This window comes from Lipotes vexillifer, unplaced genomic scaffold, assembly GCF_000442215.2.
Source record: "Lipotes vexillifer unplaced genomic scaffold, Lipotes_vexillifer_v1.1 scaffold213, whole genome shotgun sequence".
Taxonomy (NCBI): Eukaryota; Metazoa; Chordata; class Mammalia; order Artiodactyla; family Lipotidae; genus Lipotes; species Lipotes vexillifer.
Window position 1 is genome coordinate 2,748,716 of NW_006780610.1, and position 24,344 is coordinate 2,773,059.

Consider the following 24,344-nt stretch of genomic DNA (forward strand, 5'->3'; position numbering starts at 1 on the left):
GCTGTATCTGCATGGAGGGTGCGGGGAGAAGGCTGACCCTGGGGCCAGACTGTTGGCTCAGACTTGAAGGCCAAGACAGAAGTGACACTTGATACAGGCTAAGCTTTTGGCTGTCCACATAGTAGGAAAAAATGATTCTGCAAATTGGTATCAAGAGTTCAAAAAAGAGACTAAATTAAGTTTATGAATGGTTTAGCTGTAAAAACAATATTTCATCCCGAGAGAAAAAAAGTGACTTGTTTCTAGTTTGTACCATACCATATATACTGTTTTTCTCCATAAGAAATCCAAAAAGTGAGGGAAACTAGTCAGCACAGAAAGGAGGACAGATGTCTGGGAGTTAGTTAGGAGAGTTGCTGTGCAGCAGAGCCTCTGAGTCACAACCAGAACCAAGGGACAAGTCCTTAGACAAATATTCTTACACAAGTTATCTGGGTCATCAGTCAATCTGTTTCTTTCAGGTAATTATGAATGACTTTTGTAAAATAAGCCTCAAATCCTCAGTGAGGAAAAGGTTTTAATACTCTAATACCCTTTAATGTTGGAGTAAAAGCCCTTTCCTCATGTACAGGGTTATCTCCAAATATAGTTTATGTAACATTCTGTCATTCTTTCTTTTCTTTTTTTAATTGGGGTATAGTTGCTTTAAACATTTTGTCATTCTTGAGGTAAGTAATACAATCACTGAATTATGTGCTTTTATTATATCCTACAAACATAGGTAGGACACACTAACATCAACCTTCCCCACAGGCCATTTCTAAAAGTTCTTTGGCCTGGTTTACCTACTATTGAAAATGAGAGAAGTTAGAACAAACTCCGGATTAATGAAATACAAGTACATTTTAATTTTAAACATGTTTCCTTGGGAAAATGTGTATATATTTTTAATGGTAAATATTATTCCTAACTGTGAAGGACAATTGGCCCTAGGACCTTCCTTCATTAAGCATTATTTGTTGGATCTGTTTTCTAACAAAGCAACTGACCTTCCCCGCAAAAAGTTCAGGAAATCTCACATTTTCATCCTTCAAAAAAATCCATATAAAGGCAGCTCCCTTAAAATGAGTGTCAAATTTTATTGAAGACAATGATTTGGTTTACTGGAATGAGGGCTTCTTTTCAGGGGGGAAGACAGGTCTCAGTTTAGAGACTGCAGCAGCTTAGAAGTAAACTCCCCTGGGAAGCAGAAAGGGCCAGGCAGGTGTAAGTCAGAAGGGGCCAAAACAAGAGAGAAATTGAATGGAGAAATTGACATGCTAAGGGTTACAAATAGTTTTTGAAAGGAAGTCTCCTACTGTGGAAGACTAGACCAAAGTAACTGTTTCCAGTAAGTCCACCCTGTTTTCCAGCAGTGGTTTTCTTATACTTTCCTAGTCCTATCTCTGTTATTTACCCTGGATCAGGAATTGCAAATGATAGAAAAAACAATATAGCCACATTTATCCAGCATTTTGTGTGATAGTCATTTACAATTAAATTAACATTGAGTACTTCTCCTCGACCTCAATTTCTATCCAGTGACTTCAGAGTCAATACTGTATTGAAAGGGAAACTAGCCAGAACACATGGTCCTGATGATGCTGTTTTCCCAAAGGCAAGGACTAGGTCTTTCTGTCTCCTAGGACATTCACTAAGTAGAACACAGGGAATTGGGGGATGGATGTGGAATGTGACAGCTGCAGGAGATGTTTGCAAGTGCACATGTAGGGCAGAGTTCTTCTAAGCCAAGAAAACTGGAAGCTCTTTTAGCATCAGAGGTCTGACTTATTTGAGGAATGTCTAAGTTCTGGCTCTCAGTGTTCCATTAGAAAATGTGGACTCATTTCCTTTTTTGGCCCATCTTCTGTTCTCTTGATGGCAATCAGAGGCGATTAGTGTGGTGGGTGAGAGTGAAGCCTCCCACAGTCAGGTTGCTTAAGGCTCAAATCCCACTACTGCCTCTGAGATAGGCGGCCTTGGGCAAGTACTTAACCTCTGTGTTTTGGTTTCTTTATGTATAAAATGCCACCGTCATTCCTCACTTGGGTTGCTGCAGTAGTAGTAATTAGCTTGTCTGCTTGCTCCTGTCTTTGCTTCCTTAGAGTATGTTTCCTATACAGCAGCCAGAATCATCTTTTAAAAACATAAGTCAGACATGTCACTCCTGTGCTCAAAAGCTTCAATGCGTAAAAGTCAAAGTCCTTACAATGGTCCATAAGGGCCCTACATGATCTGCATCTACTTCTGCTTGATCTCATCACCTACTACTTTATCCCTAACTTTAGTCCAGGATCACCCAAAGGTCTTGTTAAAACACAGACTGCCGAGCCCTACCTTTAGAGTTTCTGGTTCATTAAGTCTGGGGTGGGCCTGAGAATTTTCATTTCTAGTAAGTTCCCAGTGATGCTGGGATCCAGTGGGGCAGGGAACCATCCTTTGAAAATCACCTATGGGACCAGATCAACTGCTTTGGTATTCCTCAAACACACCAGGCGGATGGTCCTGCCTTAGGGACTTTGCACTTCCCTCTGCCTAGAGGACTCTTACTTCAAAGGTCAGCATGGCTTGCTCCCTTATCTCTATCAAATGCCATATTCTCCTTGAGATCCTCCCTGACTCTCCAGTTAAAAATCACACCCTAGGGCTTCCCTGGTGGCGCAGTGGTTGAGAGTCCGTCTGCCGATGCAGGGGACGCGGGTTTGTGCCCCGGTCCGGGAAGATCCCACGTTCCGCGGAGCGGCTTGGCCCGTGAGCCACGGCCGCTGAGCCTGCGCGTCCGGAGCCTGTGCTCCGCAGCGGGAGAGGCCGCAGCAGTGAGAGGTCCGCGTACAGCAAAAAAAAAAAAAAAAAAAAATCACACCTTACTCCCAGCATTCCCAATTCTCCTTCTTCTCTTTGTGTGTTCTCCATAGCACTAAGCACCATTTGACAATACTGTATGTTTTACTTATTCATTTGCTTTCCCCAACTAGACGTTCAGTTCCATGAGGCAGTCTGATCTGTTCACGGCAGTATCTCCACCGTCTAGAATAGTGCCTGGCACATGGGAGATAATCAATAAATACTTGTTGGATCAATACATCTATAAAATGGGATAATGACAGTACCTATTTCATGGCGTTGTTGTGAGGATTAATGATGCAGGTTGGTACATGTAAAACTCTTAGTACCTAGCACAGAGTAAGTCTCAATAAACGTTGCTACCATTGCTAGAGGGGAACCACAAATAACTGGCGCGCTATTTTGGAGATCGTGGGGCTTCACTGGGCTGTTTTCCCTTCTAGTTGTGTCGGACATGGGATTTGCTCTCTACAGAAGGTTCTTTGTCCCTGCAAATGGGTCCCCGGTGAGTTCAGTTTATTTTTTTTTAAATTACCTATCATATCAATAGCTAAAAAGGGTCACCAAATAGGGGCAACAATTCTGAGATTTAGGGCAGTCAGTTTTACACTTGGAAGTTAAGAAAATTCCTGAGGAAATCAGCCTTTTGGATTGTCCTTTTCACTTCTCTCTCTCATAGCCCTGACAACTGGCTCTAGTTCTCTGCACCTGCTATACTGGTAGCTATTCCAAAAAACAGGAGTGAAGGGACTTCCCAGAGAATAAAATGCAGATTGGAAAGCAGCAATAATTTGGGTCCAGATGAATTTAAATAAAAAGAAAAGGGACAAAGATTTCCAGTTTTATTGAAATTGGTCTTTGAATTTGGTAGTTTCCGTGTGACTATCTGTATTTTTTAATTTAGACATTCCATTTATGTGGGATCAGATTATGCTCCTATAGAGATCCCTCATGGCACCTCAACTCTTACTCTCTTGGCTGGCCTTATATAGAACCATCCTAAACGCAATGACGACCAAGAATAAAGAGAAATGATGGTTCTGTCTTGTGTACTCAGAGTCAGTGAACTGATATTTTTTTTAGCTTTGCATGATTTGGAATATCTCCTCTCTGTGCACATGGAGTTTTTTTGTCTCTTTTGTCTCACCACCTTGCTGTTCAGACTTTTAAGACTCTTTGACTGGGATGGTATTTGTTTTTTAAACAGCTGAAATATGCAATTAACATTTTCTTCACTTATTCCCATTTTTTCCCCTTTTTTCTCAAGGTGTCTTTTGCAGCTCACATTGCAGGTGGATTTGCTGGAATGTCCATTGGTTATACCGTGTTCAGCTGCTTTGATAAGGCACTGCTGAAAGATCCAAGGTTTTGGATAGCAATTGCAGCTTATTTAGCTTGCGTCTTATTTGCTGTGTTTTTCAACATTTTCCTATCCCCCGCGAACTGACTTGCCCCTAACACAAACCAATTAATAGCCATCTGGGAAAAAACTGGAGAACTCTCTATGAAGAAACAGAGAAGTCCCAGCAAATGCTAACAATTTTATAAAGAGGACAAAACACCCTTGAAGTTGTCAGTTTCAAAGACTGCTTACAAAAGGAGTTAGGGTTTAAGGAAGGGGCTGGTCTGTGCATGAGGGGGAAGAGGAAGAAAGAAAAGGGAAGGGAAGTGAGAACCAAAGATTGGCTCTTTCCCAGGCGTGCTGCATGAGGGTATGTATCCTCTAAAGGAGACTTACTCTCCTAGGAGGGTATACTAGAGAGATTGCTTGACAGAATCCACAAATAATGTTCTATGCTGCTAATAAAAACTTTTCACATCTGTCAGACTATTGATTATCACTTTCTATCACTGTTCGAGTAGATAAGTCACTGTTTGGGGTGCTTTATATGCATTATTGCTCATCTTTTTAACAACCCAGAAAGGCAGCTATTACTCTGTATCTTAGAGAGGAGGATATGGGATCTCTTTAAAAAAATCAAGTAACTTGTCTAAGAGGGGGCAGGATTTAAAGGTTGGTAATGACTTGACAGCCCATATTCTCCTGCCCTCCTGGTCTATCAGTGCTGTGTTCCCCAAATACCAAAAGTTTATTGTATCATGGCGGGGTTTCCCTGGTGGCGCAGTGGTTAAGAATCTGCCTGCCAATGCAGGGGACATGGGTTTGAGCCCTGGTCCAGGAAGATCCCACATGCTGCAGAGCAACTAAGCCCATGTGCCACAACTACTGAGCCAGCTCTCTAGAGCCTGCGAGCCACAACTACTGAGTCCACGCGCCACAACTACTGAAGCCCGCACTCCTAGAGCCCTTGCTCCGCAACAAAAGAAGCCACCGCAATGAGAAACCCGCGCACCACAAGGAAGAGTAGTCCCCGCTCGCCGCAACTAGAGAAAGTCTGTGCACAGCAACAAAGACCCAACACAGCCAAATAAATAAAGAAATAAATTTATTAAAAAAAATAGTATCATGGGAGTATGGGAAGAAACATTTCTGAGGGTGTACCAAGAATGGTAGAAATACCTTATAGAAGAATTCTCTGGATTGCTAGTTTAAGATTCAAATAGTGTGGGCAACTAAGCCCGTGTGCCACAACTACTGAGCCCGTGTGCTGCGACTACTGAAGCCCGCTTGCCTAGAGCCCGTGCTCAGCAACGAGAAGCCACTGCAATGAGTAGTCCCACTCGCTGCAACTAGAGAAAGCCCATGTGCAGCAACAAAGACCCAACGCAGCCAAACAAAACAAAACAAAAAGATTTGAATAGTGTGTCTAGGATCCTAAGGAACCTGGAACTATCTTTCTCGTGCACACTGTGTACCTGGACTCTTTTTGTGGAGTCTCATCTATGATAAGATTCTCATCCTTTACATGGCTAGTGGCTCTTCTATGAGTGGGTATTTACAAAAGGTAAAATGTCATATCTGAAAGCTGGGATACCTGTGTCCTTTTCTTGTATGGAACCCAGATTGCTGGCCATTCTTTTTCCAAAATAGTAGTTTTAGGTCACCTGAACACAGGAAATACAATTTTTTCTTCTTTTATCATAAGCATGTTTTATTTAAAACCCACCTAAACATGTTGCTGTATTCTGAAAGGAGGATACATGCTTAATTATAGTGAGAAAAGTAGTCTTTTAGCATTTTGAGAAAAGCTGATCTGGGATTTGTTTCAGAATTCTTTAAAATTTGAGTATGAGAATACAGTTATGTTCTTGGTTAAACAAAGAACTTGAAAGAAACTCTTTTACCTTTCCATCCCAAACCTGCTCTTTCCCCTTGTGATGACCATCGTCAACAGTTGGGTGTATATTCTCCTAGACCTTTTTCGACTCAGGATGAGCAGAAAGGGAAATGGCTTTCAGTTGATGGCTGACTCACTCATTGCATTGAACTGCACTGAATCTGCTCTATGCCCCCCAAGGGATAAATTCAGAGAACAAGCTGAAGATGACTTTGGTATAACTTCTCAAAGCATGATTTGCTTCTCAGATTTACCTAAACTAAGAAAGGTTTGGGTTAATCTCGCTGTTTTAGCTATTTAAATGTACATATGAAATGAAGATTTTTTTTTTGTTTTTTTGCGGTACGCGGGCCTTTCACTGCTGTGGCCTCTCCCGTTGTGGAGCACAGGCTCCGGACGCGCAGGCTCAGCGGCCATGGCTCACGGGCCTAGCCACTCCACGACATGTGGGATCTTCCCGGACGGGGGCACGAACCCGTGTCCCCTGCATCGGCAGGCGGACTCTCAACCACTGCACCACCAGGGAAGCCCTGAAATGAAGGTTTTTAACAAGATAAATGAGATCATACCACATGTAATGTTCTGTAACTTGTTTTATAATATGACTTAGGGATCTTTCTGTTAGTTCCTAGAGATCTTTATTCTCTGAATTGCTAATAATAAAGATGTAATAGTTTATTTAACCATTCCTCTGTTGAACACTTAAGTTGTTGCTGATTTTGTACTATTACCAACAGTGCTATGTGAACATCCTAGTATGTGCAGTGTGTCTTTGAGAATGAATGAATGAATGGATATTTCAAGCATCCAGAAGCAGAAATGCTATGTTAATTTTGATAGATTTAAACTACCTTTTTTTTTTTTTTTGGCCGGGCCACATTGCTTGTGGGATCTTAGTTCCCCGACCAAGGATTGAACACGGGCCAGGGCAGTGAAAGCTCCAAGTCCTAACCACTGGACCACCAGGGAATTCCCTAAATTACCTTTTTAAAAAATAATTAATTAATTAATTAATTTTTGGATCAGTTGGGTCTTTGTTGCTGGGGCTTTCTCTAGTTGTGGCGAGCGGGGGCTACTCTTCGTTGCGGTGTGCGGGCTTCTCATTGCGGTGGCTTCTCCTGTTGCGGAGCACGGGCTCTAGGCATGCCGGCTTCAGTAGTTGCGGCACACAGGCTCAGTAGTTGTGGCTCGCGGGCTCTAGAGTGCAGGTTCAGTAGTTGTGGTGCACGGGCTTAGCTGCTCTGCGGCATGTGGGATCTTCCCGGACCAGGGGTCAAACCCATGTCCTCTGCATTGGCAGGCAGATTCTTAACTACTGCGCCACCAGGGAAGCCCCTGAATTACCTTTTCAACAGCTGTATACATTTATATTCTTACTGATAGCATATGAGAGTAACAGTTTCCTCATACTTTTGCCAAAAGCAGGTATTATAAATGTTGAAAAAATTTACATTTTGATAGTTAAAAAATAATACTTTAATTTGTATTTCTCTGACCATTGATGAAGCTTAGTGTTTTTTAAGTTTACTAACAATTTATAATTTATATATTACACATAATATATAATTTATATAATACATAATATACAAATATGAATATATAAATTCCTGATGAGAGGGTTGCATTTAATTTGAAAATTAACTATAGCTGGCAAAGAAGCCCAGGGAAGAAATATTTATCCGCCATTGCCAACCCACTAGGTCACTAGCTCTGAAGAGAGATCTTTAATGCCACCAAAGTGCAATGTAATTGTTAATAGAAAACTAGACAGAGAAACAGGATTCATCTAACTATGAAATCGGACATGACCCATTGATTATTAAGACTGATGACTAAGAAGTTATTATCTAGTTAGATTATTTTGGTACTAGAAACATTGTTCACATTACCAAAAACTGTGATGTCTTTCTGGGTTCCCCGGGGGGCAAAGTTACCATTAAAAAAGCACACAGACATCTGGTGTTTTAAATGTGACATTTCTGAATTACAGAGGAGCCATTTATTCAGCTTAATTTGGGGCTCATAATTTTAGTCTCCTAAACTGTGCTGTAGTATTAGAAATGTTGGAAATATTCTTTATGTGTGCTGCCCAATAAGGTAGCCACTAAGCACATGTAGCTATTTACATTTAATGAAAATTAAAAAAAATTAAAAACTCAGTGCCTCTGTTACACAAGCCACTTTGCAAGTGCTCAATAGCTATGTGTTTCTAGTGGCCATCTTATTGGACAGTGCAGATAGAGTCTATCCCAACATCGCTGCAAAAAGTTCCACCGGATTTAAAAAAAAAAAAAAGTTCCATTGGGTAGCGCTATTTTAGAAGCAGGAATTAAGACAGGGAGATGGATTTTAGCTGATGCCTGACTCACTCACTGCACTGAACCAAACTGAATCTGCTCTACATCTGCAAAGGGACACATTCAGAGATTAAGCTGAAGATGGCTGTGGTATAACTTTAAAGCATGATCTGCTTCAGATTTACCTAAACTGAGAAAGGTCTGTGTTAATCTCTCTGTCTTAGCTAATTAAGAGTCATTTGAAATTTTTCTGTTTTCTTTTGAACTCTATAGTACTGTATCTGTGTGTATTAGTATTTGTGTCATTTGCTACGAAAGCTTTAGGACCTAAGATTTGAAGCTAAATAATAGTACTTCTTCTTTCAGGAAATACCATGCACTTGTCCTTTAAGGAAAAAAAAAACTTTAATTTCTTTTGGCGATTTTAACAGTAAAGTGCTCATGGTAAAAGAAAAAATTAAAATATATATAATTATAAAAAATTAAGTCAGTTGTAATCACACTACCCAGAGATAATCACAGTTAATATTTTGATGAATATCCTAGGCTTTATTGGATGCATCTCTACATATAAATAAATTTTCAATAATGGGGCCATATTATTCTATATTTTATAATGTGAATGTTACTGAAATGATGTATCAATGTCTTTTTATGTTAGTATATATTTATTATTTCTATTGGTTGCATAGTACCACACTGTGGATGTACTATTATTTATATGTACAATACAGTCTTTCTTGTATTGATAATTATTTTGGATATTTTCAAGTTATGATTTTATAAACAACAAGAATAATATCTTTGCTTACACTTTAAAATGCTTTGGATTGTTGGGTCAAAGAGTATAGTACTATTAACATAATAAAGTCAAATAGAAATTTTCTCTATCTCAGGAATACAACTCAATTTTAGAAGTTTGATGCTTCTGCAAGTCTTTTGAACTATATAAAGCTTTCAAAAAGGAACTAAAGACTCTAGAACCTGTTACTTAAAAAGTCAAAACTTTCATTATTTGACATGCCTAATTTAAATAATTAAACTTGTAAGAGAAAACAGATGATTTCTTAACATCTCTTTCATGAAAATTTCAAGTGTGCTTAGAGAGGAAAAGTAACAGTTTAGTAAAACAGTTAAGAGCTGACTTTAGAGCCACAGTGATTGAGTCTGAATACCAGTTCTAGCTGTGTAATCTTGGGTAATTTAAGGTGTGCCTCAGTTTCCTGATCTGTAAAATGGGGGAACAACATACCTACCTCATAGGATTTTTGTGATGAACATATCTTGTAGCTATAATATCCCAGTATGTTGTTTGATTGTGTAACATTTCCCTTTCTATAAGGGATATAGGACATACATTTATATGTTAAATGAAAGTGAATGAAAACATTCACTCTTTTTTTCTTTCCTTTGGGATATATTTTCTCTTAGATGTACTAGGGTATCAACTCTAATATGGAATCTACTGGCTCATAATCCAAGCATCTATATTATAACTCGCCCCACTGCTCCTTCCACAAAGCAAGCTACATGTCTTAAAAAGGTCAAATACTGTTATAAGGAAAATTTCTATAATACTACCACCATACCAATGATCCATTTATTTTAAGCAATATCTAATAATATCCTGGTAGTACAAAATAGTTGAGAATTTTTGGAAAATTTTCACAGCAAAGTTAGTAATAATTTCATAAATATTCATAAATATATTACTGAAATGATTTCTGAAAATGCTCAAAAACTGCCAGAAAGAAACTAGAATATAGACATTTCAATGTGGATTAAAAAACTAAGCTACATTCTTATAGTGAGAGCCAGATTTGTTTCTTTTGGTTTCTTTAAACGCTGTATCTTACTGGATTATGAAATGAAACATGCCTTTTCCTTTGTGCATAAATGAGATTTTAAAATCATTGACTTTGGTTATAGTTTTTATATAAAAGAATCTTAATAGGTTTGTAAGATCAAGTCAGTAGTTAAAGGAACCTCTCCAAAAGTTCTCAGTTAAAAAAAATAAAACAACAAACTTCAGCTGAGTAAGAAGACTCTTTTCTTACAGGAATTCCTATAATTCTATTCTTCATAGGAGGGAAGATATACACCCCTCCTCCAGGTATCTTTTTTTTTCCCATTGCATTTGTAAGGTCTAAACATAAATGATTTTATATTCCTGACATCTTAAACATATTCTTGGTGACAGATTATTACAACTTTCTAGGGAAAAAAGTAGAGCAACCAGCATGCTGAAAGAGTGATGCTTTCTTCATATTTTGGCCATAGGTTTGCCTTAAGAAATAGCACACCCCTCAGAATGGAAGAATTTATCTGCCTGCTATTTGATGGGGTTCAGAGCTAAGATGGCTGACTAAATAAACATGGGGGACTGGAATTTCCTTGGAGGCATTCTGGAGGAAGTTCACATCCACTCCACCATGATTGGAAAGATGTGGCTCACCGTCCTGTTCATATTTCGAATGCTTGTTCTGGGTGTAGCTGCTGAAGATGTCTGGAATGATGAGCAGTCTGGCTTCATCTGTAATACAGAACAACCCGGCTGCAGAAATGTATGCTATGATCAGGCCTTTCCTATCTCCCTCATTAGATACTGGGTTTTGCAGGTGATATTTGTGTCTTCACCATCCCTGGTCTACATGGGCCATGCTTTGTACCAACTGAGAGTTCTGGAGAAGGAGAGGCAGATGAAGAAAACTCAACTGAGGGGTGAACTGGAGGAGGTAGAGCTTGAAATGCCTGGGGATCGGAGGAGATTGGAGCAAGAACTGCGTCAGCTTGAGCAAAGGAAACTAAATAAAGCTCCACTCAGAGGAACCTTGCTTTGCACTTATGTGATACACATTTTCACTCGCTCTGTGGTTGAAGTTGGGTTCATGATTGGACAGTATCTTTTATATGGATTTCACTTAGAGCCTCTATTTAAATGCCACGGCCACCCGTGTCCAAATATAATTGATTGTTTTGTCTCAAGACCCACAGAAAAGACGATATTCCTATTATTTATGCAATCCATAGCTACTGTTTCACTTTTCTTAAATGTTCTAGAAATATTCCATCTAGGTTTTAAAAAGATTAAAAGAGGGCTTTGGGGACAATATAAATTGAAGGATGGACATAATGAATTTTGTACCAACAAGTCGAAACAAAACCTTGCCAAATATCAAAACACATCTGCAAATTCACTGAAACGATTCTCTTCTGCACCTGATTACAGTCTGTTAGTGGAAAAGCAAACACACACAGCAGCATACCCTGGTTTAAATCCACCTGCATTTCAGACAGATCCAGATAATCACAGTGGAAATGATGACAAAGGCATTTTGGATGAACAGGAAACGCTACTTTCTGAGATGTGTATGCTTAGTACTACCTGTGGTCATCTTCAAAACATCAACTCAAGTAATAAAGGAGACACTCACAAAATATCTGGAAAAGAAGTTAATGGTAACCAGTTGAGGGGAAAAAGAGAAATTGATGGCAAAGACAGCAAAAGGAACCACTACTCTAAAGGTCACTGTTCTATTCCAGGTGATGCTATAGATCTGAACAACCACATGGGGCAGTCACCCCAAACAGCAACTCTGCCAGCTAACTACACCTGGAAACCGAAATGGCTTCGTGCTACTTGGGGTCCCTCTGCAGAAAATGAAAAGCAGACATTACCTCCTAAAGGTAACCTCAAGGGCCATCTCAGAGAGAGCACAATCAGAACGCTTCCTCCTTCACAGGGAGACTTCCATCCACTTGACATTCCAGACACTCCTGATTCTTTGGGAGGGTTGTCCTTTGAATCCAAGTTGGTCAGAACCTGCAATAACCCTACTGCTTGTCCTCCAAATCATTTAGTGTCGCTGACAAACAACCTCATTGGTAAGCGGGCTCCCACAGACCTTCAGATCTGAACAGCTGTTGGCTTTTAGACATTCTGTGTATTACATTATCAAATAAGTAGCTTAATGATGGTTGAGCACAGAAAAAACATAGGGCCGCTCTACAGACCAGCTGTTTAGACAGACAACTGCAAACCCATTTAAAAAAGGGAAAATGGCTCTAATTCTGAATTGGGAAGGACTAGTTTCAAGTTCAAAGACATCAAGTTACCAAATCAGGACTACTTTTCTACAGGCTACCTTCAGAATAACACTAATTTTGGGAAAATCACATGTCAGAATTGAAGCTAAATGGAACCAGGTTTTTCCTTGAAGGGAGCACAGCCTTCAGAGATTGTTCTTAATCTATGTAATTCCCTCTTTTGGTTATTAATCTTTTACTTCTGGACACTGATTATACTTTGTTTGCCCCTGGGACTTAACGCAGTTTCTTTATAGACTGCAACCTGATCTGTCTGGAATATAATCATAATGTTGCTATCTAGGTAAATAAAATCCTAAAAAGACTGGTCGCTTTCTTTCACCAGTTTATAGACAGCATCGTGATTCAGTGCCAGGATCGGAGTCTTGGCTCTACTACTCACTGGTTATCTATACTTGACAGTTTACTCACAGTACCTACCTTACAGGGACGGTGTGAGAATTAAAATAAGAAACATATGTGTTTAATGCACTGCCAGGCACACAAGTAAGCGCTCGAAAGTGCTAGCTATTATTAGCACATTACTGCTCGCCCTCCGGAGGCCCACATCAAGTTGGCCACAAAACAAGGAGACTCCAAATATAAGAGCTGGAGCCCAAACAGACGATTCTAAGCAGTCCTCCAGCCATTGGAAATCCAAGGGTTGCCCTCGTTAGTGTGCCCTTTTTCAAGATGGGAGTCGACAAGCCAGCACACACACGCTGCCAGAGCTCCGGAGGTCCTAGTTGAGACAGGTCCGCCCACTCCCCGTGTCAGGAGACCCCAGTCTCTAGAATGAGTTCAAGTGCTCCAGGGCTCAGTAGGCCCCGCCCACCTTTGGCCCCACCTGGACACTTGTCCGGAGTTACCAAAACCCAGCCTCGTACTAAGTAGCCGAATCTCTGCGAGAACCGGAAGAGGAAGGAGAAGTGCTGCTTTGCTAGACAGAGGGGCGGGCGTACGCAGCCTCCTTTGGCTCAGCTCACTATGGGGCATTCAAAGCGTCCTGGTCGCCATGAAAACGGGCCACACCCCGGCGGTCCCGAACCGTGGTTCGCAAGTGCGCAGGCGCGCGCGCCCTTCCGCGCATGAGCAGTGCCGCTCCGAGCCCTCCCGCCACGGTCTCCGGCGCCAGCTACGCCGCTGCCGCTGTCACTATGGCCCATTACAAAGTGAGGGGGGCGCGGCGTGGCTGTGGGCGTGCGGGCGGTAGCCAGCCGCTGGTCGGCTCGGGTGGGAGTGGGGGCGCGCGCGCAGGTCTGGGGGGCTTGAGGTGGCGAGGCGGAGGCGGCGTTGCCGGACTCCCAGCGCCTTCTTCCTGCTCCGGCCCCCGGGCTTCGGCCACTGACCCGCCGTGTCTCCTCAGGCCGCCGACTCGAAGCGCGAGCAGTTCCGGAGGTACTTGGAGAAGTCGGGGGTGCTGGACACGCTGACCAAGGGTGAGCATGGGCCAGGAGAGGGTTTCTCGTGACCTCGTCGTGCTCCTCGGCGCTGCGCCCAAGAAGGGCCGTGGCGTGGGGCAGGAGGGGAACAGGTGGAACCCGTCCCGGGTCTAGCGAGGTGGGCCTCGGGGTTCAGCGGGGACCGGCTCACGCCTGGCTGCCGGCCGCCGCCGGGGTTGGGTAGCCTCGCGCTCGCTACCGCTCTCGCCGCAGGGAGTGAAACTCTTGCAGCTGTTGTGAAGTCCCTCCAACTTCCGTTGCTTTGCCTTGAGCAGCCGCAGTGAGCATGTTTGCTAAAGACCTTGAGAGCCCAACTCCTCCCTCCTGACACTTTTTTCGGAGCCCTCAAAATCCTGTACAGAAACACTTTTCTTTGAACAAAGGGCAAGTGGGGAAATGACCAGGTTTGAAAGCGGGCTATAAAGTAGCTAAGTGAACCTAATCCCCGAAGCAGCGGTTTGGCTGTGGCTTTTCAACGGGCCCCCGTTTCGTAGTCTATGTCAATTCCTACTTTGTGCAATTTCACAATTAAAGTAGAATCACAGTCTAAAGAGCTTGAGGGCACATCAAAACGGTTATATTGTTTTCACTTTTAAAAATGGAAGCAGTTACACTGTATCTCTTACTCTGGGGTTCAAGATCTAAGTAGATGAATAAGGTGCTTGAAACTGGAGGGTTCCAAGAGGTAGTGTGGGTACTGCTTATTTCATTAGCTAAGCCGTAAGGCGAATGCCTGTTATGTATCATTCAACTCACTGGCTGGAACTTTCAAGGGTGCAGAACAGAGGAGTTGGCAGGGATGATGATCTGGGTCCCTATGAGAAGTACAATAAATATCCGGGAAATAATTTGGTAACTGCTCTTTGGCCAGAAGCAAAAGTTAGGAGAAAATTCTGGGAGAATAACAACTCTGGGTCTTAGCAGAATGCAGGGCTTTTAATTCCCAAGCATGGGCTGGTAATTTTGAGTTACTACCTTAGGTTCAGGTACCAGTTTCCTCTCTCTTTGCAAATAAGTTTCAGTAAACATTTAAGGGACTACATGAAAGCACTTGTGCTGTCATCTGGGGAGGTATCACAGACTCTTGGAATTTCATCGACCTCCCCCACCCCTCAAAAAACTCCATAAGCGCACTTCTTTCATTTATTTAACCATTTTATTCAGGTGTCTGTTCTAGGCACCGGGGATAAAACAATGGGGGGAAAAAAGTCCCTGCACTAAATGAACTTATATCCTAGGTGGGGGAGACAGATAAACCATAGTGTCAACCAGTGGTAAGTGTTTTGAGAAAAACATAGCAAAGTAAGGGCATAAGGAGGATGGGTGTGCCATTTTATATAGGGTGGTGAGGCAAGGCCTCTCTTAAGAACATTTGAACAGAGTGAAGTGTGATGTTGAGTTTCAGGAAGTGTAAGGAGGCCAGAGTGGCTCGATGGAGTGAATGAAACATACACTGGTAAGGACAGAGAAGTGATGATAGTGGGAGGTAAATGAAGATATTCAGACTTGTGGCCATACATGGATTTTCCTTCATGAGAGACTGGAAACCACGAGAGGCTTCTTTTCCCTTACTGACATCTACTGGTATTCCCCCTCAACTTTCCTAGATTTCCAGTCTCCTAAGTAACATCAGACAACAGAGTATCTACTGATATGATCTATTTAAAGTTTGATTTTGTGTACTTTACACAGATTTAACTTATAATTTTTATCCAGCTTATTTCCACATTAAAACGCTAACATTAAAACGCAATAGGGGGCTTCCCTGGTGGCACAGTGGTTGAGAGTCCGCCTGCCGATGCAGGGGACACGGGTTCGTGCCCGGGTCCGGGAGGATCCCACATGCCGCGGGGCGGCTGGGCCCATGAACCATGGCCGCTGAGCCTGTGCGTCTGGAGCCTGCGCTCCGCAATGGGAGAGGCCACAGCAGTGAGAGGCCTGTGTACCGCAAAACAAGCAAACAAACAAACGCTATAGGGATGGCTAAAGATAAGTCATTTGGAAGAAGAGGCATTTTAGTTATTTTGAGCACTGTATCAACCTCTAAAAATCCTGGCTGCTAAGGCAAAAAGGGAAACACTGGGTATAGAGTTCTTGTCTGTTTAAAAGGAAGTATATTTCATCTATAGAAAAGCACAGGAAACTTGACATTTACATTATGTTCTGTAATTATCAACCTTGTAACTACCACTGACAGAAACTTAGAAGCTAAAAGAAAGGGTAGGGGAAGAAGAAGCGGAAAGAGTATTCATGTCTTGTAAAGTTAGAATTTGGTAGAGATCAGTGGAAATTAATGGAAGAAGAAACAGAGGCTTGAGTACATAGTTTCAAGAAAAAGGCAATAAGTAGAGGAATTAAAGTGAACTGTAACACTGAAAGAAGAGGGAAGGAGAGGAGAGGGTAGTGATGATGTAAATATGCCAATTTCTCAAAAAACAGTGCTGTAAGTACGTTTAGAAGAGTATCAGAACTTAACGTAAGTTGTATTAGTTGCCCATTTGATTTTTTTTTTAATACTGTCTATATTTGAAGGGTTATTACAACTCTAAAAAATAAAAGGGAAGCATGTAAGTTGGTTTATGAGGTGTTCTTAAACTGGGGTCTAGATATGCACACTTTTTTGTGTGTAGATAGAGATTTTTGTCTTTGATCAGATTTTTCAAAGATTTCCGTGCACAAAAAAATTAACCACTGGTTTAGAGAGATTTTTACTTGAGTAGTATATCCTAGAAGGAATGTGTTCAATAATAAGATGGAAAAGGTAGTGCTGACATGAACTATTGGGTATGAAACCACTAAAGTATATATTTTAATACTGATTTGAGCATGTTGATTACTGGTAAAGTTTTTGGTTGGTGGTGGTTTAGCATGTTGTGTGTGAAACTTCATTCTTGAAGAACATTTTGAATTCAGAGCTTCTTCCTTCCAACAGTTAACCATAGCCCTGTGGATTCTCTACAGAGTTTTTCTCAAACGTATCTACCTTGTTTTCATCCCCCTATCACTCTAGTGCAGGTCACTCTCTCCCTGTTTTTTTTGGCTGCCCCATGAGGCACGTGGGATCTTAGTTCCCCGACCAGGGATTGAACCCATGCCCCCTGCAGTGGAAGCCCAGAGTCCTAACCACTGGACTGCCAGGGAATTCCCAGGTCACTCTCTTTAAACTGGATTACTGTATCAGCTTAATTGCTCTTCCTGCCTTTAAATCCTTGTCCCACTTGTCAGTCTTCCACACAGGAGTCAAGAGTGATCCTGTCACTCCCCTGCTTATAACTGTTTAATTACCTGCCATTTTGTTCTTAGGACCAAGGCCTGACTGAACTTGCAGGATCCTCTAGTCTCCTCCCTAACCACCTTTCCAGTTTCCTTTCCTGCCCCCCTTTTCACAGCTCCATCTAGACACACTTGAATTTTCAGTTCCTCAATATGTTGTTCTTTTGCCCCTGGCCTTCCCTTTTTATCTGAAACCACTGCCTAGGTCTCAGGTCTTATTTCTGTTTCTTGGGGATGCCTTCCCTGGTGCCGTGGGCTGAGTTAGGTGTTCTTCCAATGTGCTCCTATAACCCATTACCCTATATTGCTGCTTGATAGTCTTTTTTTATCTAGTTCCTTGTTTATCTTTTGCACTAGACTGTAAATTCATTGAGAGCAGCGACCTTGTCTGTCTTGTTCACCATGGTATGGACAGTCCTAGCAATGTGCATGGTGTATAATAGACACTCAGTATTCACTGGGGTATGGAATATAATTTCAGCCATTTAAATTTAAGACTTTAATTGTTGTTTTTTCTGCTTTTTGATTTGCAGTTTTGGTAGCCTTATATGAAGAACCAGAGAAACCTAATAGTGCTTTGGAGTATCCTTTTCATTTTTCAAGTCAGAAAAAGGCCTTTACTTTTTTGAACTCCTATATTTTCACGTAGATAATAACCTTTAAGATACTTTTGATTACTGAAAAAATTACTTTCTTTGAGTATTTGGATTTTGATCTCTGGGTAAATATTTGTGGTAGGGTGGGGTAACTCTCATCAGAGAATTATTTCAAAAGGCTATTTCATTAGTTTCATTGAGCTCAAGTAAATTCTTAACTTTTATTATTAGTTTTTTAAAGCATCACTTAGGAGCTGCTACCCCAGAAAATCCAGAAATAGAGCTGCTTCGCCTAGAATTGGCAGAAATGAAAGAGAAATATGAAGCTATTGTAGAAGAAAATAAAAAACTGAAAACAAAGGTAAAATTTTTGAAAGAATTCATATTAAAAATAATGTCACCTTTAATGATTATATGACCAGAACCTCACTAAAATGGACAGTAGGGGAGGGAGGCGGGTGAATATCAATCTCAGTTAACTGCAAGGCCAAGCTGATGCCCTGTCTAGAAAACCACAAGAAAACTGTAAATAGGGTGAGCAAAGTGTGGTCAAGAAGAGGTTCTTGGGAACCTTCATTGACAAAAAGATGAAAATATTGGTTAATGATTAGTGGTTTATAAGTAAATGGAGATTTCTTAGAGTCTTAGGCAGTTGACTTAATAGGTCAGTACAGGGCCACTGCTTTGCTAATGGAACCCCTTAGATTGTGCAGTGCACAATCTGCATAGTCACGTGGTGGCCCTGTAATGTGTTAACTCTGTAAACTTGTTTGCACTTAACCTCGGTACATTTGCTTGCCCTTAATTTTGTCTAGTGCTGAAGTTTTTTCTTTGTTTAAGCTTCCGTGAGAATTTTCATAAAGCTCAAACTAGTCAACTCTTAAGTCTTTGAGGTTTTACCACATCTGAATCACATAATGCATTTCACGTGACTCTAGGCATTTCTCATGATGTGCTTTATCTTCTCAACCTTGTGAGATAAGTCACACAGGTGCACAGACCATTCTGTAGGTGAGGAAACTAAAGCACAGTGAAGTCTAATTAGCTTCTCAAATCTGACAGCTAACTGGAACAACTCAAATCTTAGCGCAGTGTTGCAGCAGACCCCAGCTCGGCATAACAGAAAATTCAGTGTCTGAAATTATCCAAGATCCCACAGTGTGTAGATGCCACACAACTTTTTGGCACCTTTTAAGTCAAAAGCATTAGCTGCTCCTCATTGACTGGCTAGATTAATGTATGTCACATAATTTTTTTTTTCTGCTTTTTAGGAGAAAGTTCAGTAAACGTATGGCGGAGAGAACGAATATGGTGGCTTATACCTTACTATAAGCCACAACATCTTTGGGAAGATATAGATTATTGCATATCAAGTATTTGTGTAGTGCAGTCATGAATGGGAATTAAGTTTTAGTTTCCCAGTAATTTTAAAGGTTTATTTAAAAAGAACTTTCACTAGGTTTGATTATATTAAATATTAAGATCACTGAGTGGTTTAAAAAGGATAGGATTTTAATATAAACTTACTGATTCAGTAATTAAATTGAATAGTTAACTCGTTTTGTTACTATTAAGTTTTTTACCCAATTTAGAATCAAATTCACCTAAACTCCTCTGTCTTTGCCCCGTAGCTTGCTCAGTATGAACCACCTCAGGAGGAGAAGCGTGCTGAATAGGATTCTTCTCAGTTGAAAAGACACTGAAAAATGGTTTTGTATGACTTGAATAGTTTGTATAGTATATAATCTTTTCTGAACAGATGCTATAGTACTCTTTTAATATGTTAAATTCACCTATAACACTTTAACTGTTATAAACACATATACTTAGAATCACCAATAAAAACTCAATATAACTTTCTTTGGGTCTTAAAAGCAGGAGAATCAAAAGGGAATCCTGAAAAAACATCTAAACACAGCCATCTAATTCATTACCTTAAAAGACATTCTGTTTATTAGTCTGACTAGGAATGATGGTACTGGTTGTATTTTAGCCAAGGAAGTTTAGCATGGAGCTGTTCTTTGGTTTAGTTCAGGATATGAACACAGGTACAGTCATTCTTTAAAATGAAGATGACACTGTTGTTTATATTCTCTGTAGGCAGCTGGAGAGGTCTGTGTGACATAAGATACTGTTGCATGGGGTCTCATGAATCTTCTGCTCTTGTTTATATAATGTGGAACAAATGACTCTTCTTTGCCACCACTTTGCCTTAGATAACTGTGTGTGTGCCAGTGTGAACTCTGACACCACGTTTCCTTCTATGCAATCATGCCCTATCTGATAATGTTGCCTTGCTTTACTATGTGCTTCCGTGGGTCCCGGTTGCACATTGGCCTTTCTGTGTTGTTTTTCAACTTGCTATAATAGCAGTTATCCTGATTGTAATTTATATAACTTTAAAGAGAATCACACTGTTCCCCTGCCTTACTTGTTGCTTAGCTGAACACAGAACAGAGGCAATATAAAATTCTGGGTTCACGCACAAGCTGGGACAAGAAGGGGAATGAGCCATATATCGTGGAAAATTATAGTTTGCGGGTATAATTATATAGTGCTTTTTTCCCCTCAAAGTATTTTTCTAGCCTTGAATTCATTTTATCTTCATTATCCCTGTGAAGTAGGCAAGTATGAGGGGAGGTGGGGTGCTGAATTTTTAGGCCAAAGACTAATATGAATACAAATTATTTACTAATTGTAGAACCTTGGGCACATCAGTTAATTGCTCTGAGATTCACTTTCCTCATCTGTTAAATGGGAATAATATCTGTGCTGCCTACCTCACAGGGTTGTTGTGAGGGTCAAATGGAATGTATGTGAAAGATTTGTAAATGGTAAAGCACTATATTCTTGTTTGTTAGTCCTTTTTCCTTTCTTGGAAGACCTACAGTCGGATGTTTTGTGTTACTGATCACTTATTTTCCTTATTGATTGACTAGCATTATTAAGAAGTAGTCCTGGGCTTCCCCGGTGGCGCAGTGGTTGAGAGCCCGCCTGCCGATGCAGGGGACATGGGTTCGTGCCCCAGTCCGGGAGGATCCCACATGCCGCAGAGCGGCTGGGCCCGTGAGCCATGGCCGCTGAGCCTGCGCGTCCAGAGGCCACAACAGTAAGAGGCCCGCATACCGCAAAAAAAAAAAAAAAAAGTAGTAGTCCTATTTCATGTATTCTGTCCCTATTGTTAGAGAAATGTCTTTATTTTTTGGTGAAAACACACATAGAAAACAAAATCCAATGAAATCTGGTTTAACTAGCAAAAGCCTCAGCACCTGCTGGAAACTGACCAAGCCAATCATAAGCGCATTTTAATCAGTCATGTTGGCAGGAATGTGGCAATGGTCTGTGCCTCTTCTAGTCACAAGTTTGTTTTTGGAGGGGAGTCAGATACAGTTGAAAGAACATTTACTTGAATTGGTTTATGTTTTACCAGTTTGAGTGCCTCTTACATGGACAGCAGTGGGCTGAGTGCTAGGTGTTATAAAGGTGAATGACTTGAAGTTAGCTTTAAGCCACATATATAACCAACTACAATGTGGGACAGGATGTGCTAAGAACCATAAATGATAATAAAACATGGCCCCATGGGAGTTTTGGAAGAGAGGGAGACTTGGCTTCCTTAAGCAATTGGTATGACAGTCCCTTTGTGGACAGGCAAGTAGAAATTTTTTCTGGCAGCCAACCCTCATTTGCTTTTTTCCCAATGGGCCTGGTATTAATATTTATGTAAGTCAAATGACTGTCTCTTGTACCATCCTTTTGAACAGAATGGCAACCTGTGGGTTGGATAATCAGACCTTTTGGGGGAACTGACCTGCTTAAACTGCTGTATCAGTCAGTGCTATGAATTCAGGGTCAGCCTGGCCTCTGGAGGTCCTCTTCAACATTTCTGTCAAGGATCTGGATGAAGACAGTATACAAGAAGATGCTCAATGGAGTAAAAAAGGATCCAATCTGTTTAGTTCCTGTTTGTTTCAGCTGCCTTATCTATAAAATGTAGGTTTTGTTATCTTGCCTACCTCACAAGGTATTGTAAGGATCAAATTAAACATAATGGATGTAAAAGTACCTTGCAAATTGTAAAGGACTACATATGGGTCAGATGGTAGTAATGCTAATTCTCTAAGTGCCACAAAGTTGGAAGGGCTGGTTGGTAGACTATATTGAAATGAGCTTGAAAATGATCAACAACTTGAAGTACCTAAACTTCACAGCGTAAGCCAAAAAGTTGAAATATCAAGTCTTACATTTAGGTTAAAAAAATGTAGCTATACAAGTTTAGGCACTAGGATTGCTGACAAAGTACTAGTTCCAGTGACTATCAATGTGAACCACTTATACTCCATGTATATTAAAAAAAAAATCCATTCTGGAAAGCATTAATAGAAATATTGTCCAGGTGCTAAACAGTCACCCTGAAGGCTGTATTGGTCAGTATTGCATCGTAGGTGTCAGACATTTGATGGATGTTGACAAGCTCAGTTGCATATAAAGGAGAGTGCATCTGAAACCATAAGGCTGTGTTGTCCAATACGGTAGCCACTAGCCACATCTGGCAATTAAAATTAAACAAAATTAAAAATTCAGTTCCTCGGGCTTCCCTGGTGGCGCAGTGGTCGAGAGTCCGCCTGCTGATGCAGGGGACACTGGTTCGTGCCCCGGTCCGGGAAGATCCCATGTGCTGCGGAGTGGCTAGGCCCGTGAGCCATGGCCGCTGAGCCATGCGTGTCCGGGGCCTGTGCTCCACAATGGGAGAGGCCACAACAGTGAGAGGCCCGCGTACCGCAAAAAAAAAAAAAAAAAAATTCAGTTCCTCAGTCACACTAGCAACAATTGAGCAGTGTAGATGTAGAACATTTCTATCATCACAGGAAGTGCTATTGGACATTACTGTAGAAGGAATGGCTGAAGGAACTGAGTATGTTTAATGTGGAACAGAGAAGACAGTGGGTAATGAAGACTGTAATCTAATATTTGAGGTGCTGTCGTGAAAAAGATGAAGACCACTGCTTATAGACTCTGGTATATAAGCTCCAGGGAGTGTGATTTTTGGCCTGAATAAGAGACTTTTAAACAAAGTTTTACCACAGTGGAATTGGATGCCTATTGAGATAGTGAGCTCTCTTCCCTGGGATCTATTGAAGTGTATGCTGCATGTCTATCAGTCAGAGACACTGTAGAGTGGATTCTCTTTAGGTGAGAGGTTGGACTAGATGACCTCTAAGTATGTGTGTCCTACCTTTAACTTCGACTTTCAGACAGAACCAAGTCCCAGATTTGCATACATGCTTTCCCTTCATAATCAAGAAGTTAGTTTCCTTGGAAGATCAGTACCACCACCCATGCCCCCTTCAGGAAGAGGATCCTCTTTTGTCAAATTTCCAATTCTAAAGCCTGACCGAAGAGTAAAAATTCCTCTAGCTTTCCCAAACATTGGTGATAAGCGTTTGCTTTGGTTTACTTTCTTTCTTTATTCCTTTGGTTTCTGATCTGAAGGAGGTCATAGAAGATGCAATGTTCTATGGGTGGACAAGATTACTGAAGAAGTAGACTTTGGGTGGGGAGGAGGGGGAATCTGGTCCTGATGAGTGTGAAGTGGCAGGAGTATTCACTGTCAGTGATTTGCTGAAGAAAGAGGATAAGACATTCTCCCTTGCTTGCACTTGCTTTCCTATCAGGGTCCAGTTACCTGCTAGAACGAACTCTTCGTTCTTGCCTCTTGCCTTGGCTCTTGCCTTGGTTGAGGCTTTGCCCTCACTCTGGCTGGCTCCTCCTACATACCTTTGCACATCCCAACCATATCCATCCTTCTAGAACTATTCACACGCCAGCTCCTTAGAGATGCTCCCATCCACCCAACTCCCGAGCATTTTTATCTGTACCTCTGACCTTACAATTTGATATCTCGTACGGAAGCTACTTACGCAGAGGTCCGATCCCCATTAATCTTGGAGCAACTTGAGGGCAGGCAGGGTCCAAGGCGGTTCCAGTTCTGTGCCCCTTGTGCCCCAGGACTTCGCGGGCATCAATAAATACTGGTTGGGCGAGCACCATAGTAGTAGGAGGACAGTCAATTCTCCCAAGTGCCCAGAGAGCATCTCCTATTGCGATGGCCCCCGGAGCCCGGAAGAAAGCAGGAGAGCGGTGAGGAGCAAGGTACGTGGCTGGGCAGGGCCGAAGTGCGGGTTGGGGCGGAGGGCAGAGGGCTCAGGGCTCAGTCGGGCCGGGCCACCCTCCTCGTGACTCCTCCTCCCCCCTCCACGGCTCCGAGTCAGGTGATTCCGGGCACGTGACGGGCACCACCTACCTTGCTGCTCCCGAGTGGCAGCTCGGGCGACCAATGAGGGGCCGGGCCGCCGCATGGCGGTGGCGGCTGCCGGGGGCGGTGGCGGCGGCGGCCTGGGGAGGCGGCGGCCTGGGGAGGCCTGGCGTGGCCTGTCAGGGCGCGGGCGGCGGCGGCTCCAGCACCATGTCCCTGCAGTACGGGGCGGAGGAGCCGCCCCTCGCCGGCAGTTACGGCCCGGCGGACTCGTTCCCAAAGGACTTCGGCTACGGCGTGGAGGAGGAAGAAGAGGAGGCGGCAGCGGCGGG

At 42.0% G+C, this 24,344-nt stretch overlaps 4 protein-coding genes across 5 annotated transcripts in view; all 4 read left to right on the top strand.

Annotated features, from left to right (window-relative positions):
- Positions 1–4,651, top strand: part of RHBDL2 (rhomboid like 2) — a 53,642-nt gene extending 48,991 nt beyond the window's left edge. Inside the window, exons 7-8 of the mRNA XM_007453782.1 lie at positions 3,267–3,328; positions 4,091–4,651. Of these exons, the coding sequence (XP_007453844.1) occupies positions 3,267–3,328; positions 4,091–4,270 (242 nt within the window). The 3' untranslated portion in view covers positions 4,271–4,651. The remainder of the gene's footprint in view (positions 1–3,266; positions 3,329–4,090) is intronic.
- Positions 4,652–6,172: 1,521 nt separating this feature from the next.
- Positions 6,173–12,372, top strand: GJA9 (gap junction protein alpha 9). Of its 2 annotated transcripts, XM_007453783.1 has the most exons (2): positions 6,173–6,330; positions 10,640–12,276. In XM_007453783.1, exon 2 carries the CDS (start codon positions 10,735–10,737, stop codon positions 12,274–12,276), a length of 1,542 nt encoding a protein of 513 aa, XP_007453845.1. In that variant the 5' UTR covers positions 6,173–6,330; positions 10,640–10,734. The 2 variants fall into 2 exon arrangements, with proteins under 2 accessions (XP_007453845.1, XP_007453846.1); XM_007453784.1 differs by lacking the exon at positions 6,173–6,330 and having other exon boundaries at positions 10,572–12,372.
- Positions 12,373–13,545: 1,173 nt separating this feature from the next.
- On the top strand, positions 13,546–20,616 carry MYCBP (MYC binding protein). The gene is made up of 5 exons (XM_007453785.1): positions 13,546–13,617; positions 13,812–13,884; positions 17,694–17,742; positions 17,988–18,117; positions 19,388–20,616. Exons 1-5 carry the CDS (start codon positions 13,603–13,605, stop codon positions 19,430–19,432), a joined length of 312 nt encoding a protein of 103 aa, XP_007453847.1. The 5' UTR covers positions 13,546–13,602; the 3' UTR covers positions 19,433–20,616.
- A 3,606-nt stretch (positions 20,617–24,222) lies between these two features.
- The window catches only part of RRAGC (Ras related GTP binding C), a 14,259-nt gene continuing 14,137 nt past the window's right edge, over positions 24,223–24,344 (top strand). The window contains 1 exon segment of the mRNA XM_007453786.1: positions 24,223–24,344. This exon segment is cut by the window's right edge and continues 1 nt beyond it. Within this exon segment, the coding sequence (XP_007453848.1) occupies positions 24,223–24,344 (122 nt within the window).

What these genes read in the sequence shown, in the direction of transcription:
- GJA9 (XM_007453783.1), top strand. Translation starts at nt 10,735, where the DNA reads ATGGGGGACTGGAATTTCCTTGGAGGCATTCTGGAGGAAGTTCACATC.
- MYCBP (XM_007453785.1), top strand. An exon ending in GCTGGACACGCTGACCAAGG is followed by an intron (nt 13,885 to 17,693) that starts GTGAGCATGGGC and finishes TTTGATTTGCAG; the next exon opens with TTTTGGTAGCCTTATATGAA. An exon ending in AAACCTAATAGTGCTTTGGA is followed by an intron (nt 17,743 to 17,987) that starts GTATCCTTTTCA and finishes TTTTATTATTAG; the next exon opens with TTTTTTAAAGCATCACTTAG.